Raw genomic sequence first — 14,925 nt, forward strand, 5'->3', positions numbered from 1 at the left:
TTATAAGTCTGCATATGCTTCATTTATGGATTATAAGTCTGCATATGCTTCATTTAATAAGGGTGATCAATATTTTATGGATTGTATACTTGTAAATATGATTCATTTACTTTGTTTCAATGACATTACTCTGGCTGCTTCAGAATTGTGCCCGTTTAGTTAATTAGATCATTTAGAAGTGTTGGGGTTCTTGTTCATGATTCACTGGAGTGTCAAAGTAATGTTGTGGGAATGCTTGCCCCTGATTTGTTTGCTCATTGTCAGTGTATATGGCTTCTGATAAAGAGGTCTTTTCTGTGATGGTAGAGGAATTTAGGAGTTAGTTATAAAAAATGGTAGAGGAACAGGAAAATCAAACCCAAAGAAAAGAAAAAATTAACTATGGATTTTAAGATTTTCAGCTATTTGCATGCTTACCATTTTTGAAACTAATAAGTAAAATATCTGATAATGACAATTTTTAACCTAATAATGTTTTCATCCTTTCATTCTAACATCAAGTAACTAACTTCAGAACTGCTATAACCATTGAAATAAATTACAATGCCCAAAATGATTACAACTATTGCTGTCCAAAACCAAAACATCTTCCTATTAAGACCCAACTCCAACCGAAGTCTCTCATATTGTTCCTTGTGTCTTGTTTCAATTAGTTTCTCAAGTCTATCAATATTGGCCATTGTCACGTTCTCAAGTTTCTCAATATCGGCCCGTCTCCCTTCCTCAATGTCTCTCATATGATCCTCCAATCTCTTCTCATAAGAAGTCATTTGGTTATCCACCCACTTAAAAAAGTCACAATCTCCAACTTTCTGCGTGAAAACATAAGAATAAATGTCATAAACTACTAACGAAAAATTAAATCACAATTAATTAATTTTAAAATTACCTTATACTTTATACAGCCGTACCACTTTCTTCCGGGGTTGTCACTAGTCCATGAGTACCTTAAACGTGCATGCACTCCACAGTAACATAATGGAGGGGTACTAGACGCATCACTATTTACCGACATTTTTTCGGGCCTACGCACAAAAAAAAAAAAAAAATAATATCATTCAGCTAATCAACAGGAGCCGAGACTCACCAGGTCAACCTCCAATCAAAAGAAATAAGACAAGAAGAAAAGCAACTGAACTGAACAATAAGACAGGATTTCAAAAAATTTATAAATCATTCACGAAATGGATGATTAACAGATCTTTCTTGCATGTTAGCACTTCAAAAAATGTAGTTCTTTTTATCGGTTTTTTTTTTTTTTTTGACAGACAAATACGGCCATTTACCAAGATGTCTTTTCTTGCATACCTAATGATCTGATACATACGAGGTATAATGCAGTTCTTAATCTTCCTCTCGTCCCTTTCTTTTTCTCCCAGTTGCTAACTACTATTTTCATTTTTTCCGCCAAATATGATGATATGCAGAGCTGCACTCAGACAAAGCACAGCCTTCTGGAAGGAGAAACTTTCTATAATATTGGTATTATATGCATGACTGAAACCAATCTTAGTTTTGTTTTTTTTTTTTCCCCCCTAACACCGAATCAGAACCAAGCAACCAAGCAACCAAGCAAAATACCAACACCATCCAACAACCAGAACCAGCAAAATCACTAACACCAGTTACAGCATCCAACAACAAATAAAAGACCGAATCAGTATTTTCAAACAATAATTTCAGAGAGAGAAAGAGAGTTACCGGAGGCAGAAAGATCATTAAGAAGATAAAAAGCTCTCAATTACTAACGCAAACACCATTTGAAGGAAAAACATAAAGCCTTGAGGCAGAAGCATGCTGAATAGTTGTTTGCCAGTCCAAACAAAACTAGTAAGTAAGAGCATTTTAACAATTGACGGTGATAGAAATTGATGCGGGCAAAACATTTGCAGCTTCTGCATTTGGAAAAGGTTCAAGAGAACCCCATCCTCCATGACCAAATGAGCAGCAATTAAACTATCACGACTTAGTGAAAGTAGGTTCCAACCACTCTGCCCATTAATTTAGCCATGAAATTGGCTATCTTAATGCTCACTAAGTTCAACTCTAGTATCAATTGATTGACGAATATAGCCATGAAGGCAATCACCATCAAAATCCCCATGAAAAGGAGAACAACAAAGTGGGTTTATAGAAAGAATTAAAGTTTTTTTTTTTTTCCTAAGTTATAAAGAACTAAGGTTACTGGTAGGATCCTAACATATAGAGCACTATAAGGGAGTGTTTATGCATAGAAGGAGGTCTGCTTATCAACACAATATGCCCATCATTCAGAGGCCTATATATAGTGTCCCCAATTTGGAGTTAGTGATACGATTCACACGAACCAGACTACATTTTCTATGCACAAAAACCTCTTCCAGTATTTTCAAACAATAATTTCAGAGAGAGAAAGAGAGTTACCGGAGGTGGAGACGGCACCGGAGCGAGCGAGCGGGAGAGAGAGAGGGGCTGTGGGCGGCGGTCCGGAGCGAGCGGGAGAGAGAGAGAGAGGGCGGTCCGGAGCGAGCGGGAGAGAGCGCGGGGCTGGGGGAGGCAGATCCGGCGGGAGAGAGCGCGGGGCTGGGGGCGGCAGATCCGGCGGGAGAGAGAGCGGGGCTGGGCGAGGCAGATCCGGCGGGAGAGAGAGCGGGGCTGGGGGCGGCAGATCCGGCGGGAGAGAGAGCGGGGCTGGGGGCGGCAGATCCGGCGGGAGAGAGCGGGAGAGAGAGGGGCTGGGGGCGGAACTTCGGTGAAGGACCGGGGACGGACGCCGGAGGCCGATTTGGGCTGGGGGCGGAACTCCGGTGAAGGACCGGGGACGGACACCGGAGGCCGATTTGGGTTGGGGGCTGGGGGCGGAACTCCGGTGAAGGACCGGGAACGGACGCCGGAGGCGGATTTGGGCTGGGGGCGGCAGTCCGGAGCGAGCGGGAGAGAGAGCGGGGCTGGGGGCGGAACTCCGGTGAAGGACCGGGGACGGACGCCGGAGGCCGATTTGGGCTGGGGGCGGCAGTCCGGAGCGAGCGGGAGAGAGAGCTGGGCTGGGGGCGGAACTCCGGTGAAGGACCGATTTGGGGACTGTACGGAGAGAATTCAGAGAGAGAGAGGGGGGGTGCGTTCGTTCAGCTTTGGGGGGAAATGAATTTTTCATTTCGCCCCAACCTCTTTTGACGAACGCTGTGTGCTGTGTGATATTAAAAAAATGAGAAAAAAGGTTTAAACAGTCTTTCCACGTAGGACTGTTGTAACATTGTTGTAAACATTGTGTACCAGTATCATTTCTCATATTATTATAAGATTCTTAAAATTATACTTTTTTTAATAATTATTTTGACTATTATTATTGAAAATACTCTTAATATCCCATCTTTACAAATCTTGACGATACTACTTTTATTTATCTTCCTCAAATATCAATTAAGCGTTCACTCTCAATCAAGAGCAAAAATACAATCTCAAGATAGTAAGGCATTGTTTGGAAGCGAGTTTTTAGCATAGATTTATATGCAAATTTAAGATTAAATTATTTGAAATTTTTTAAAGTTTTACCTTATTTTATGCCCCAACTCCCACACCGCACTCCCTTTCTCTTTATCCTATATAACTTCCAGCCAAATATAAATGCAACATTTTGCATTATTTTGTGACACTGCTATTATTATCTTAAATCCCGCAGTAAAATTTTCCATGCCTAATTTTTTTTTTTAATAAAAAAATACTACACTAATTTTATAAAAATATAAAAAAAGCCCATGAACTAATAACCGATTTTAGAATAGCCATTCAATTTTTAAATGTGTTAAAGTGACCCATCAAAAACTATCTACGTATTCCAAAAAGGCAACTTTTTACGATAATACTCTTGTCGAACAAAAATAAACAATTAATTAAAAAACGTTTTTTTTTTTTTAAAAAAAAGGGGTGGATTAATACAAAGAAATATATATATATATATATATATATATATATATATATATGCAAAATCATTATGCAAAATCATTATTTGTAATTGGCTTAAATCACAAATATCTTCCTATTGTATACAAATAGTTCATAGGTCATCAGGGTAGGCCAAAATACTATTTAGTCTATGCGATCAAAATACTTGACAGATTTCATTAATATCCATATCAGCACAGGATCCACTCTGTATATATTCTGCTTTGCTTGCCAGTAAAGTAGAGATAATCTCTTATTTAGTTGTAGCTTTAGCAGGTATATCTAGATGAATGTTATTGCTGATTCTTTGATACGGACTCCGCTAGTTGAGTGGGATTCAATTGAGAGATGGAGTGATGCTCATTTGAAGGGGAAAAGCTTGCTTGCTACCATTTGTAGGGTTTGTTTGGGGGCAATTGTTTATCATATTTGGAGGCACTGTAATGATTTGATTTATGAGAATTTACTTCGATCTGAGGAGACTTTGGTGCATCAAGTGAAGAGGGATGTGCGTTCGAGATTGCTAGTTTGATGTTCGGCTAAGAAGATTAGGAATAGTCTTCAACTTGTAGAGAAATAGAACTTACAGCCTTTGTTGTCTTTGTTGTGTTTCAATTGTTGCTGTTATTGTGTGTTTAGTTGCTCTGTTTGTGTAGCTTTGATTCAGATTATCTAGGGTGCTTGTAGATTGTTGAGTGTGGGTTATGAAAACATTTATTCATCAAAAAAAAAAAAAAAATGTCTATATCAACACTAATAAAATGATGAAATGTGTCACTCTTAGTAAAAAAGAAAAAAAAATGCAAAATTAGTTAATGTGATTTATCTGACATAAAATTAATTATTTGTGGTATCAAAATTAACTCAAAGGTCCATATGGTATGCAAAAAATACAAATCACTTCCTCCAGTCAAATTTCATTAAAAAAAAATTGACAAATTACGTTAAGTACTACATCAGCGTTAATAAAATAACTATGTATTACTCTTAATAAATAAATACAAGTTCAATCTTGATAGTCCATTTTATTGCGCAAAATTCCCAGAAAACGTGGCATAAATGTATTGGTGGATCAAGATTTGCACATAAACTTGAAACTTCACGTTTCCCATTATTTATAAGTTTTTCAACTTCTTTAACCTTTATTTTGTTCCCGATGATTCTCTCCCTCCCTCTCTCTCTCTCAAATTTGGATGGAGATCATCGTCGTCAGCAACTGCTATTGGTGACCACCATCTCACCTTAAATCTAAATCAGTTGACAAACGTGGCCGCTTCCTATTGCCTGTTGACCTTGACCACTACCATGTCACTTTCTCATTGGTCACAAAACCACAAGCGCATCACACCCTCCCCGTACACGATCCCCAAACACCCCAAAACTCCGCGTTTAAAACTCCTATCCCACCTCACAGCTCCACCATACCGTCCAAACCAAACACAGCCTAACATGGCCGCTTGAATTTAAAAAAGAAAAAGAAAATAAAATCCCAAATCTTGAAAAAAAAAAGAAAAAAGAAAAAAGAAAAAAAGAAAGCCGAGCGAGTGCGAAAGGCGATCCCTAACACACACACACACTCAGACCCAAACCCAAAAAAATTTTCAAATTCGCGAAATTTTTTTCCTCTACATGGCCTTTCACGTCGGTTGCCCAATTACATGGTACCCCTCGCTCTCTCTCCCTCTCTAAATCTCTCTTCTCACACTCGCACACGCGCACTCTCTACCCGCACTCTTTATTTCTCTGCCTCTGAAGCTCTTTCTGTTTTGCAGCCGGCGAATCTGTTTCTGTTCGCTAGGGTTTCCGCGGGGCCTTCACAGCGGGAAGGGCAGGAATGACTTTCTGCAGGAGGTTTCTAGAATCGAGGCGTTTCTGAGAGACCCGTGGGGGGCGAGGGAGGATGGGAAGGGGAAGGCCGGGAGAAACGGCACCGTTCAGGTGCTGGTACCGAGGGTCACGCCGCTGCCGCCGCCGCCGGAGGCTGCGGCGGCGGTCGTGGAGAAGGGGTTTGGGGGCGGAGGCGGAGGTGGAGGGAGTGTGGTAGACGAGGTTGCGGCCGCTGCCTCCGCGCAGAGCAAGCGTATGGCGCTGCAGAAGAAGGCCGCTGCCGCGATGGTCGCCGCCGAGGATTATGCGAGGCGGTTCGAGTCCGGAGACCTTGCCGTTGCCGCTGCGGTGAGTGAGCTTTCTTGGATCTCGATTCGTGGATATGAGTTTAAGTTTGTGTTTGAATTGTTGTGGAGTGTGAGTTGGTGAGGTTGAGTGGGTGGTGGTTAGGTTTGTGAATATGAGGGGATTGGATTTGGTTTGAACTTGAATTTTGAATTTCTAGCTTATGTGTATGAAATGGTCTGTACAATGATTTGTGTGTGTGTTTTTGTTTGGATTTTGTCATGATTTAGCTTCGACTTTGTGGAGTGCGCGTTTGTGGGGTTGATTGGGCGGCTAGGTTTGTGAATTGCAGGGAATTAGTTTTTTTAAAGCTTAAATTTTGTATTGTTAGTTTTTGTTTAGTGTGCGTTTATGGGGTTGATTGGGCGGCTAGGTTTGTGAATTTCACGGGCTTGGGTTTGGTTTAAGCTTGAATTTGTGTTTCTAGTTTATGTGTATGAAAGAAATGAGTTATACAATAATTGCGTGCTTTTTTTTTTTTTTTGGATTTTGTCATGATTTGATGTTATTAGTCTTCTTGGAGTGTGAGTCTGTGGGGTTGGGTGGTTAGGTTTGTGAATTTCAGTGGATTGGGGTTGCTTTGAGCTTGAATTTTGAATTTCTAGTTTGCGTTTGTGAAATGGTTTCTTTCCTTTATTATATACTTTTCAGATTTTTAATGTGCAAGATTGTAGGGGGATTTGTTGTAGTTAAGCTGTTCAATGCTTACAAGACGAATTCATGCTTTTTTGGGTTGACATCGTTTCTGTGGTGTTGTGCGGAAGTTTGAGACTGTGTAATGTTGGATGCTAGGGAAAGTTCTTTGTTAAAAGATTTGGGTGGGTCAGTATTAGCATTGGCAGTTTATTTAGATGTTTCTTAAAGGGCACCGAATGTTGGTAAGTTTCACTTGATTGGAGTGCTTCCTTAGTGCTAGTTTTGCAGATTTATTATTTGCATTTTATTCCATGAAGTTTGGTGTAAAATTGCCTTTTGTTAAATTTTCTGAAGCTTGAGCTTGTGAACTAAGAAGTTTATATGATGGTGTTCGATTTTTTCCCCTTTGCTAGTTTAGGAAGCCCATCAGTAAAATTTATCACCGACCCTTTGGATGTATGTAATGTCCTCTCTTCGTGAGATAAAGGAAATGGATATTTGTTACATAACAGGAAATGGACTTGCACCCTATATTTTGGAAGGTAAGGTCTTGAAAACAACAACTTTGCTTATTCTACCGAGACACTATATGGAATAGAAACCTTTCATGTGGCCATATAGAATGGGGTTTGGAAACAAAATGGTTTTCATTTTCTTTTGCATTCAGTTTTGTTACTCCTTTCACTTACATAAGAAAAAGTTTTGCATCTCCTTTTAATGTGCTATGGCATGGCCATTATGGCTTGATGAGATCAAAAACATTTAAGCTTGCTTTATGTGGATTTTTTTGGTGGCAATTTGGGTTTATGGTGCAATGAACCTTTGAAGGCGTTTTGATTTCAATGTTATTTGTTCATTGTGTTCTTAGTTCTTGCTGTGGCTATACTGATTGGGTTTTTGATTGAACAGGATGCCTCTGGAGCTCATGTTGGAGAGGAGCTGGGTCAGTCCAATGTGAATGTAATGTGCCGGTTGTGCTTTTTTGGTGAAAACGAAGTTAGTGAGAAAGCAAGAAGGATGCTTCCATGCAAGAAGTGTGGCAAGAAGTACCACAGGAGCTGCTTGAAATCTTGGGCTCAACATAGAGGTAAGATTTAGTGGCCAAACATATCTATGGTGCTCCAACCAATACATTCTCTCATTTGTGGGGGACTTGTTGCAGATTTATTCCACTGGAGTTCATGGGTCTGCCCATCTTGTCGGATTTGTGAGGTAAAAAATGACATGGAATTAGTGAACTCTTCTTCTTATTCATGCTTTTTAGTTAAAATGATTTGATGTCACACTCCATATTCATGGCCTACTTTGAAGTATGTACTTATACTGTACTAGCAGAATCAAAAGAAAACTCAGTCATGAGGGTGAGATTGTTTGTTACCCGCTGACTTGGGATTGGTCCCATCGTGTCCCAGATCACATTTTGTGAATCGAAAGGGGAAGCCTACCTCTTTTCCCAAATTCACTTTCCTCTATTTCAGTGCTAGATTTTTTCCCTAAATGGTAATTTCTACTTGTCCAGCATGGATGTCCAGATTGACCTTACTTTTGAGGTCATGACTACTTCTTTGTTAGGTCTGGGATCTGGTTGTGCTATTTCTTAATAACCTTGTTCAATAAATTGTATAAATTCCTGAAGGTTAGCCTTTTTTCTGCCTTACATTGTTTTCCCCTTGGAGTGCCATTGAGATCATGTGCCTTGCCTATCAAGTTATTCATATCTGGCTGGTGCTTTTGCACTAGATAAAAATTCATCACTTGCTGATTGTAAAGTTTGTCTAACATGCCTTGTTCTGTGTATACTTATTATTGTTTACACTTTGTTGCCTTTTGCTTTATCCAGGTTTGCCTAAAAACTGGAGACCCGAATAAATTTATGTTCTGTAAAAGATGCGATGGTGCTCACCATTGTTACTGCCAGCAGCCTTCTCACAAGGTGGGGTGTAAATTGCTTGTTCCAAAGTTTTATATCATCATTAATAGAGCTTGCTTATATTTGTTCGTGGATAATGCAGAATGTCAGTTCTGGGCCTTATTTGTGCCCAAAACATACAAGGTGTCACAGCTGTGCCTCCACTGTCCCTGGAAATGGCTCAAGTGTGAGGTATTGATTGTTTTGGTCAAAGTTGACACATGATAATAGGATCTTTTCTGTATTTGATGTTTAATTAATTGTTATATTGTTTTGTGATGACTGAAAGTTCCTAAGATCTTAAGGTGTAACAGCCGTGATGCTTCTTTTTATTTTTTATTTTTACCATCTAAAGTGATAGTCCAAAATATTTCTAAATGTTTTACAATGCTCTCCTATCACCCTGAAACTTTTGCCAGCCAATGAATTAATAAATTGAGCATCTCCTTTGCTTTTAGCAGGTAAATTCACGATTTGCCTTTTAACTTTACAGGTGGTTTCTGGGTTACACTTGCTGTGATGCATGTGGAAGATTGTTTGTAAAGGGGAATTATTGCCCTGTTTGTTTGAAGGTATATTCTTGTATGATCTTTATGAAATTCTCTTAGTTTATTCGTTTGCACATTATTGTTTTGGTTGTATACTGCATAATGTTTTCAGTTAGATGCTTTGTAATGAGGGGGAAAAGTTAGTGTGTTCTAGGGGTACATGCATGTATATAGCCCATGAGTACTAGTTGAAACAATATTTCCTCTGGCAATAAGAATGTATACCTTACCAATAGAAAAAAAAAAGAGAAAAAACAGTACATGTGTTTATGTAACTTGATCAGTGATTATTAAGTGCCCATTTGAGAAAAAAATTGACTAGTGATGGAAATCTGTTATTTCCTTTTGTGCTCTCTCCGTCCCTGTGAGTTCAGATACATATGATAATTGTATCTGAAAATTTTGTGCATAAAAAGAAAAAAGAACTTGACTAGGTGTGTTTTGCAGGTTTATAGAGATTCAGAATCAACACCAATGGTTTGCTGTGATGTTTGCCAGCGCTGGGTGCATTGCCAGTGTGATGGCATCAGGTTCACTTCTGCTTCTTCAATAAAAAATTATACTCGATATGTTTTGTCTCTATCATCATGTTCCATTTCAGTTTTCTCAGGACAGATCACTATGAAAGGTTGTTTGCAATGATAAAAAGTTTGATAATTCTTCTTTGATTATAACTAGTAAATTCAAGTTTACATACAAAGTAAATATGGGACACCACCACTTCATAGTATGCCATTACACACCACTTTTTTTTTTTAATATATATATATATATATATATATATATATATATATATATATATATATATATTTCATTGAAAGCTATATATAATCTCCCCTATTAGGTTCTGTGATTGAAAATTACTTGAATTTTTCTCCTTACATCCAAGTCCTGACCCCAAACACCCCCTCCCTGAGGAAAGTGCATCCTTTGTTTCGAAAACTAGCACATTAGGTCTTCTTAGGCTTATAACATCTGTTAGATCCAAAGTAACTTCCGAGCATGCTGATCCCTTGCCTCAAGAATCTGTCCCAATATAATTGGTTCGACCTTTAAGATGTAAACGCCTTTTTAATCCCAAAGGGGTTGGCTCAAGTGGTGAGGGCCTTGGTCTTTGTGGTAGTCCATGAGGTCTAAGGTTCGAATCCCCTTGGTGCAAACAATTCTTTGGAGCCAGTTTGCCGGCAAAGCCAGAGTATTACCCAACCTATGTGGAGGAGGCGCTTTGTATGAGTTCGAGGTTTACCTGACAGGAGTGAACACAAAGTGGCCTTGCCTTGGAGGGGTTTCTCGTCATTAAAAAACAAAAAGAAAAAGAAAGATGTTAATGTCTTTTTTGAGTTTTAGGTGAATTGTTTTTTCATTTTAAGGTTAAGATATTAATTGCTTATTTCTGAAAATATATTTTGCAGTGATGAAAAATATCTGCAGTTTCAAGTAGATGGAAATCTCCAGTTTAAATGTCCCACATGTCGTGGGGAGTGTTATCAGGTTGGTTAAAAAGGGAGAGAGTTCTCATCTATGTGTTTAATACATTTGTTTTAGGGATTGTTGAATTTGACTTTTGTTTTTGTACTGAAATTTTATGTCAGGTAAACGGTATTGAGGATGCTATTCAAGAGCTTTGGAGAAGAAGAGATGAAACTGATCACGATTTGATTGCAAGCTTGAGGGCTGCGGCAGGTTTGCCCACCCAAGAAGAAATATTTTCTATTTCACCTTATTCAGATGATGAAGACAGTGGTCCTACGAGATTAAAGAATGAATTTGGGCGGTCCTTGAAGTTTTCTCTCAAAGGATTAGTTGAGAAGTCCCCAAAAAAGAGCAAGGATTATGGAAAGAAATCTTCAAATAAAAAGTATGCCAAGAAAAAAGTATATGAGGCACCTTTGGTCGGTAAAACTGAATCCCACGAGAGTTTTGAAGGACATAATGATGCCCAGTCTTTTGGATACAGCTTGGATGATGACAAGAATGATGATAATAAGCAGTTCCAAAGAAAGGAAGGAACAGAAAAATATTCCTTTCCTGTGGCTGGAAGTATGAATAATACCGATGGGATTTGCTCAATCAATCAGCCAGGGGTTTTGAAACACAAGTTTGTTGATGAGGTGATGGTGAGCGATGAAGATAGGGCCTCTAGAGTTGTTCGACTTAAGCCTCATGGGTTGGATACTGGAGACGACACTGGAAAACATACTGGCAAGTCAAAAAATGTGAAAGGAAAGAAGTTAGTTATAAATCTGGGTGCACGAAAAATAAATGTAACTAACTCTCCTAGGTCTGATGCTTCAAGCTTCCAAAGAGAACAAGATCTGATGACGTCCAATGGTATGCTTACGGCTTTGAATTCTTCTTTTTTAGTATCCTCATAATTATCATTAGACAAGAATGATTGTTATGAATCATTGGACGAGGAGGATAGATGGTGTGTTTAACAAGAATTTTGGCGGTATTGCACAAACTTTTCTTAGTCCTGATGAGTTTAATATAGTTTGCCATTCAAGGCTTATGGTGCGGACTATCTTTACTCAATTTTTTAGCTGATGATTGATAACAGTTAGTCTTTGTGGTTTTGCCTTTGATATAAGCATCTATAAATAACTTTTAAACCGCATAAACTGCTGGTAAATTGCTGTTAGATTTATATTTATGGCCACTGCCCGACTTATGTCATTCTCACCGTACTTCACCTATTTAAATCTCTTCATATGCTTATTGTTCTCCACCATTTTTTTTTCTTAGGCAATTTTCGATGAGTGATTTTACTTTCAACATTTTGTCTATCTGAATATTTTCTTTTAGGCTCTCCTTTCTCTGGTTCTATTGTTTAGCCTTTACTTCTCATCTTTTGCATGTTTCTAACATAATTGGTTTGACTTTGTTTCTTTAGAGACTAATATTCGGTTTATTGAAAAATGATAAATAGTACCATCTCTCTGTCTCCCTGTCTCTTCTCTGGGCATGACTTATAGATGCAAATTAATGTACAGGCAATGTAAATACAAGCCAATGGAAAACGAGTGACAAACCTACAGTGGATAGATATGCTGGCAATGCTAAACTTGGTGATGGTAAAGGTAGGAGTTTGGATTTTTTTTTCTTCAATAAAAGTGTGGTGCTCAACTCCTTGTTCCTAAAACTACCTCTGATTCACAATAACTGTTGAATATGATATTTCTTCTAAGTTGCACTAACAAAAGTCGTTCGGACTTTCTGCAATTTGCAGGAGACAGAACTGATAGCTTTGGCCAATTGAAACTTTTGAAGGTTGGTGGGAAAGAAGGAAATTTGCTAAAATTAGGCAAAGTTAGACCAGAAGTTTCTGATGTAAACCCCAAATTTCGCAGAGGTAGTAGCGCTGATGCACATGAAACTATTACTCAAGAGCATACGCGTATTTCATTGGGAAAGAGAAACAGTGAAGGAAACATGGCTGCAGATGGGTCTTTAGGTGAAGTAAGAGGTAGCAAGGAAGTATGGGGAAAGCTATCAGATAGCAGGCCTGAGATGTACAATGAAGCTAATGACGATTATGGTCAGACACCTGGTTCACAATCTCTGCCAAAAGATTCCAAACCTTTGCTGAAGTTTAAATTTAAGAAACCCACTCTGGAAAATCAAAATTCTCCTCATCCTGAGGAGGAGAAGAGTTCTGTCAAGGGCCAAAGGTCAAAAAGGAGGAGACCATCTCCCTTGGAGAAATCATCATTTAATGAAGTTGAAGATATGGCAGTGTCACATCAAGACAATTTGATGGATGAGATCATGGATGCTAATTGGATACTGAAAAAGTTGGGTAAAGACGCAATTGGAAAGAGAGTTGAAGTTCATCAGTCATCTGACAATTCGTGGTGAGTTTTTCTTTTCTTTCCCTTATTTTTTTCTCCTTCGGTGGGTGGGGGGAGGAAATCATGGCGAAGGAAAATAAAGACAGTCTACTAAGAACTGTGTTAGTTATAGGCCGAAATTGATATATATGTATATATATTTTTTCAAGTTTCACCCTTCGAACTGTCTTCAAGCAGAAAATATATCTGATGGTGTTCTGCCCTACTACAGTAGGAAGTGGAAAATTTTGGGTGGGATCCATGTTGAAAATGGTTGAAAATAGTCTAAAATGATTCCTCGGGTCTACACTTTCCTACTGCTTGTCTCTTGGATTAATTAAATCCTTATTAACACCCCTCCACCTCTTCCTCCTTTCGCTCCAAAAATAGAAGTAAAAACACGTCCTCTTTCCTCATGAATTTGCAAAAACTCCAATAAAATAAAAGAAAAATGAATGGATGACTTGCTGTTGTGTTGCAAATGTCATTAAAAATGAATGATAAATCCCATTCTTGTTTAAACCCAAGGTCTCCATTTCAAATGAGGTTGTGTTATAAATCCTTCAATGGCTTGATTACTTTGTTAGCAGCGTCTGTGCATTGTGGATTAAATTATTTGTCCTTATGCTTATCTAGGCACAAAGGAGTGGTTACCAACATAATTGAAGGTACGACATCATTAGCTGTCACACTAGATGATGGTAAGGTGAAAACCTTGGAGCTTGGCAAACAAGGGGTTCGCTTTGTTCCTCAGAAGCAGAAGAGATCGAGAACATGAGGGCCGAGCTCGTTCTCAATCGGTGTCTATTTTACCTGGAGGCTTTCTTCCATTTTAAAGCTGAAGAGGCAGTTCTCCACTCCCCAAGGCCTCAAGAGTTCAGAGTTTTATTCTTCTGGTTGGCTGTTGTACTGCTGATGATATTTCGCAGGATTGTTGTTGGCTCTGGGCTATTCAATTCCCTCAATGGCTGATCCCGTTCAGCTAGGGTTATTCTACAAGCTAAAAGGCTCCCCATATTTCATTCCTTTCTTTCTCCTTTCTTTACATGAATCTGAATACACTTGATTCTTAGATGTAGCTTTGCTTAAGCTGCCACTTCTGTGTGGAACTCGGACGTTGTAGGAGTCCATTGTAACCAAGTAGGGGACTGAAAAATGTTAGCTCCTGTTAGCGAGTACTTTTGTGAATAACATACTCCATTTATTAGCATAATTAAAGGGATTGAATTTATCAAAGATGCTAATGAATAATGATATCTTCCTCTTCCTACCTAATGAAATTGATTTTTTTTTTTGTTTTTTTTTTTTCATTTTATTGTGGGATTATGTGTAACCAATTATTATTTCTTCTTTCTGATGAAAACAATAAAATAATTGTGGGGATTTGACCGAATATACATAATCAAATTTTATTGGCAAACAGTCAAGCTTGATTGATTACTTCGAACTAACAAAGACTCTTGTTTTAAGTGTGAAGCGATGTAAACATTACCATGTAATAATATGTTGTTAGGGTTGTGGCTGAGGATGAGGATTTTCTGAAATTTTCTATCCAAATGGTATACAATTCCGGTAGCCGGTAGGGATTGAATTTCCCAGTGCACCCTGAGTGTGGGGTCCACCTGCCCGGGGCAATCAGTTCTCACACCCCCCTCTCTCTCTCTCTCTCTCTCTCTCTCTCGCTCATTCTTTGCTTAAATTGCGTGCAATTCAGACAGAAAATTTCAAAGGTTTCAAGCTTAATGCATAAGTTGTCCGGTTTATGGTTGTGGTATGATGGTGGTACCTTTGTTCTAAGGTTGTAACTCATGGCTTTGAATCCACCTTTGTGAGCATGGACATTATGAGAATACATGGTGATAGAGCACAAAACCTCCACTTTTCGGTTTCTCAAGGGCAAGTGTGATCG

General features: G+C 38.7%; 1 protein-coding gene across 1 annotated transcript; it reads left to right on the forward strand.

Moving 5' to 3' along the window:
- The first annotated feature begins 5,434 nt into the window (after window positions 1–5,434).
- LOC133879664 (uncharacterized) lies at window positions 5,435–14,252 on the forward strand. Its single transcript, XM_062318324.1, has 13 exons — window positions 5,435–5,582; window positions 5,694–6,096; window positions 7,639–7,816; window positions 7,892–7,941; window positions 8,570–8,662; window positions 8,742–8,830; window positions 9,132–9,210; window positions 9,634–9,716; window positions 10,599–10,677; window positions 10,779–11,517; window positions 12,180–12,266; window positions 12,416–13,040; window positions 13,653–14,252. The coding sequence occupies exons 1-13, from the start codon at window positions 5,551–5,553 to the stop codon at window positions 13,792–13,794; spliced, it is 2,679 nt and encodes an 892-aa protein (XP_062174308.1). The 5' UTR covers window positions 5,435–5,550; the 3' UTR covers window positions 13,795–14,252.
- Window positions 14,253–14,925: the final 673 nt, after the last annotated feature.

Source organism: Alnus glutinosa, chromosome 10 (assembly GCF_958979055.1).
Source record: "Alnus glutinosa chromosome 10, dhAlnGlut1.1, whole genome shotgun sequence".
Lineage (NCBI taxonomy): Eukaryota > Viridiplantae > Streptophyta > Magnoliopsida > Fagales > Betulaceae > Alnus > Alnus glutinosa.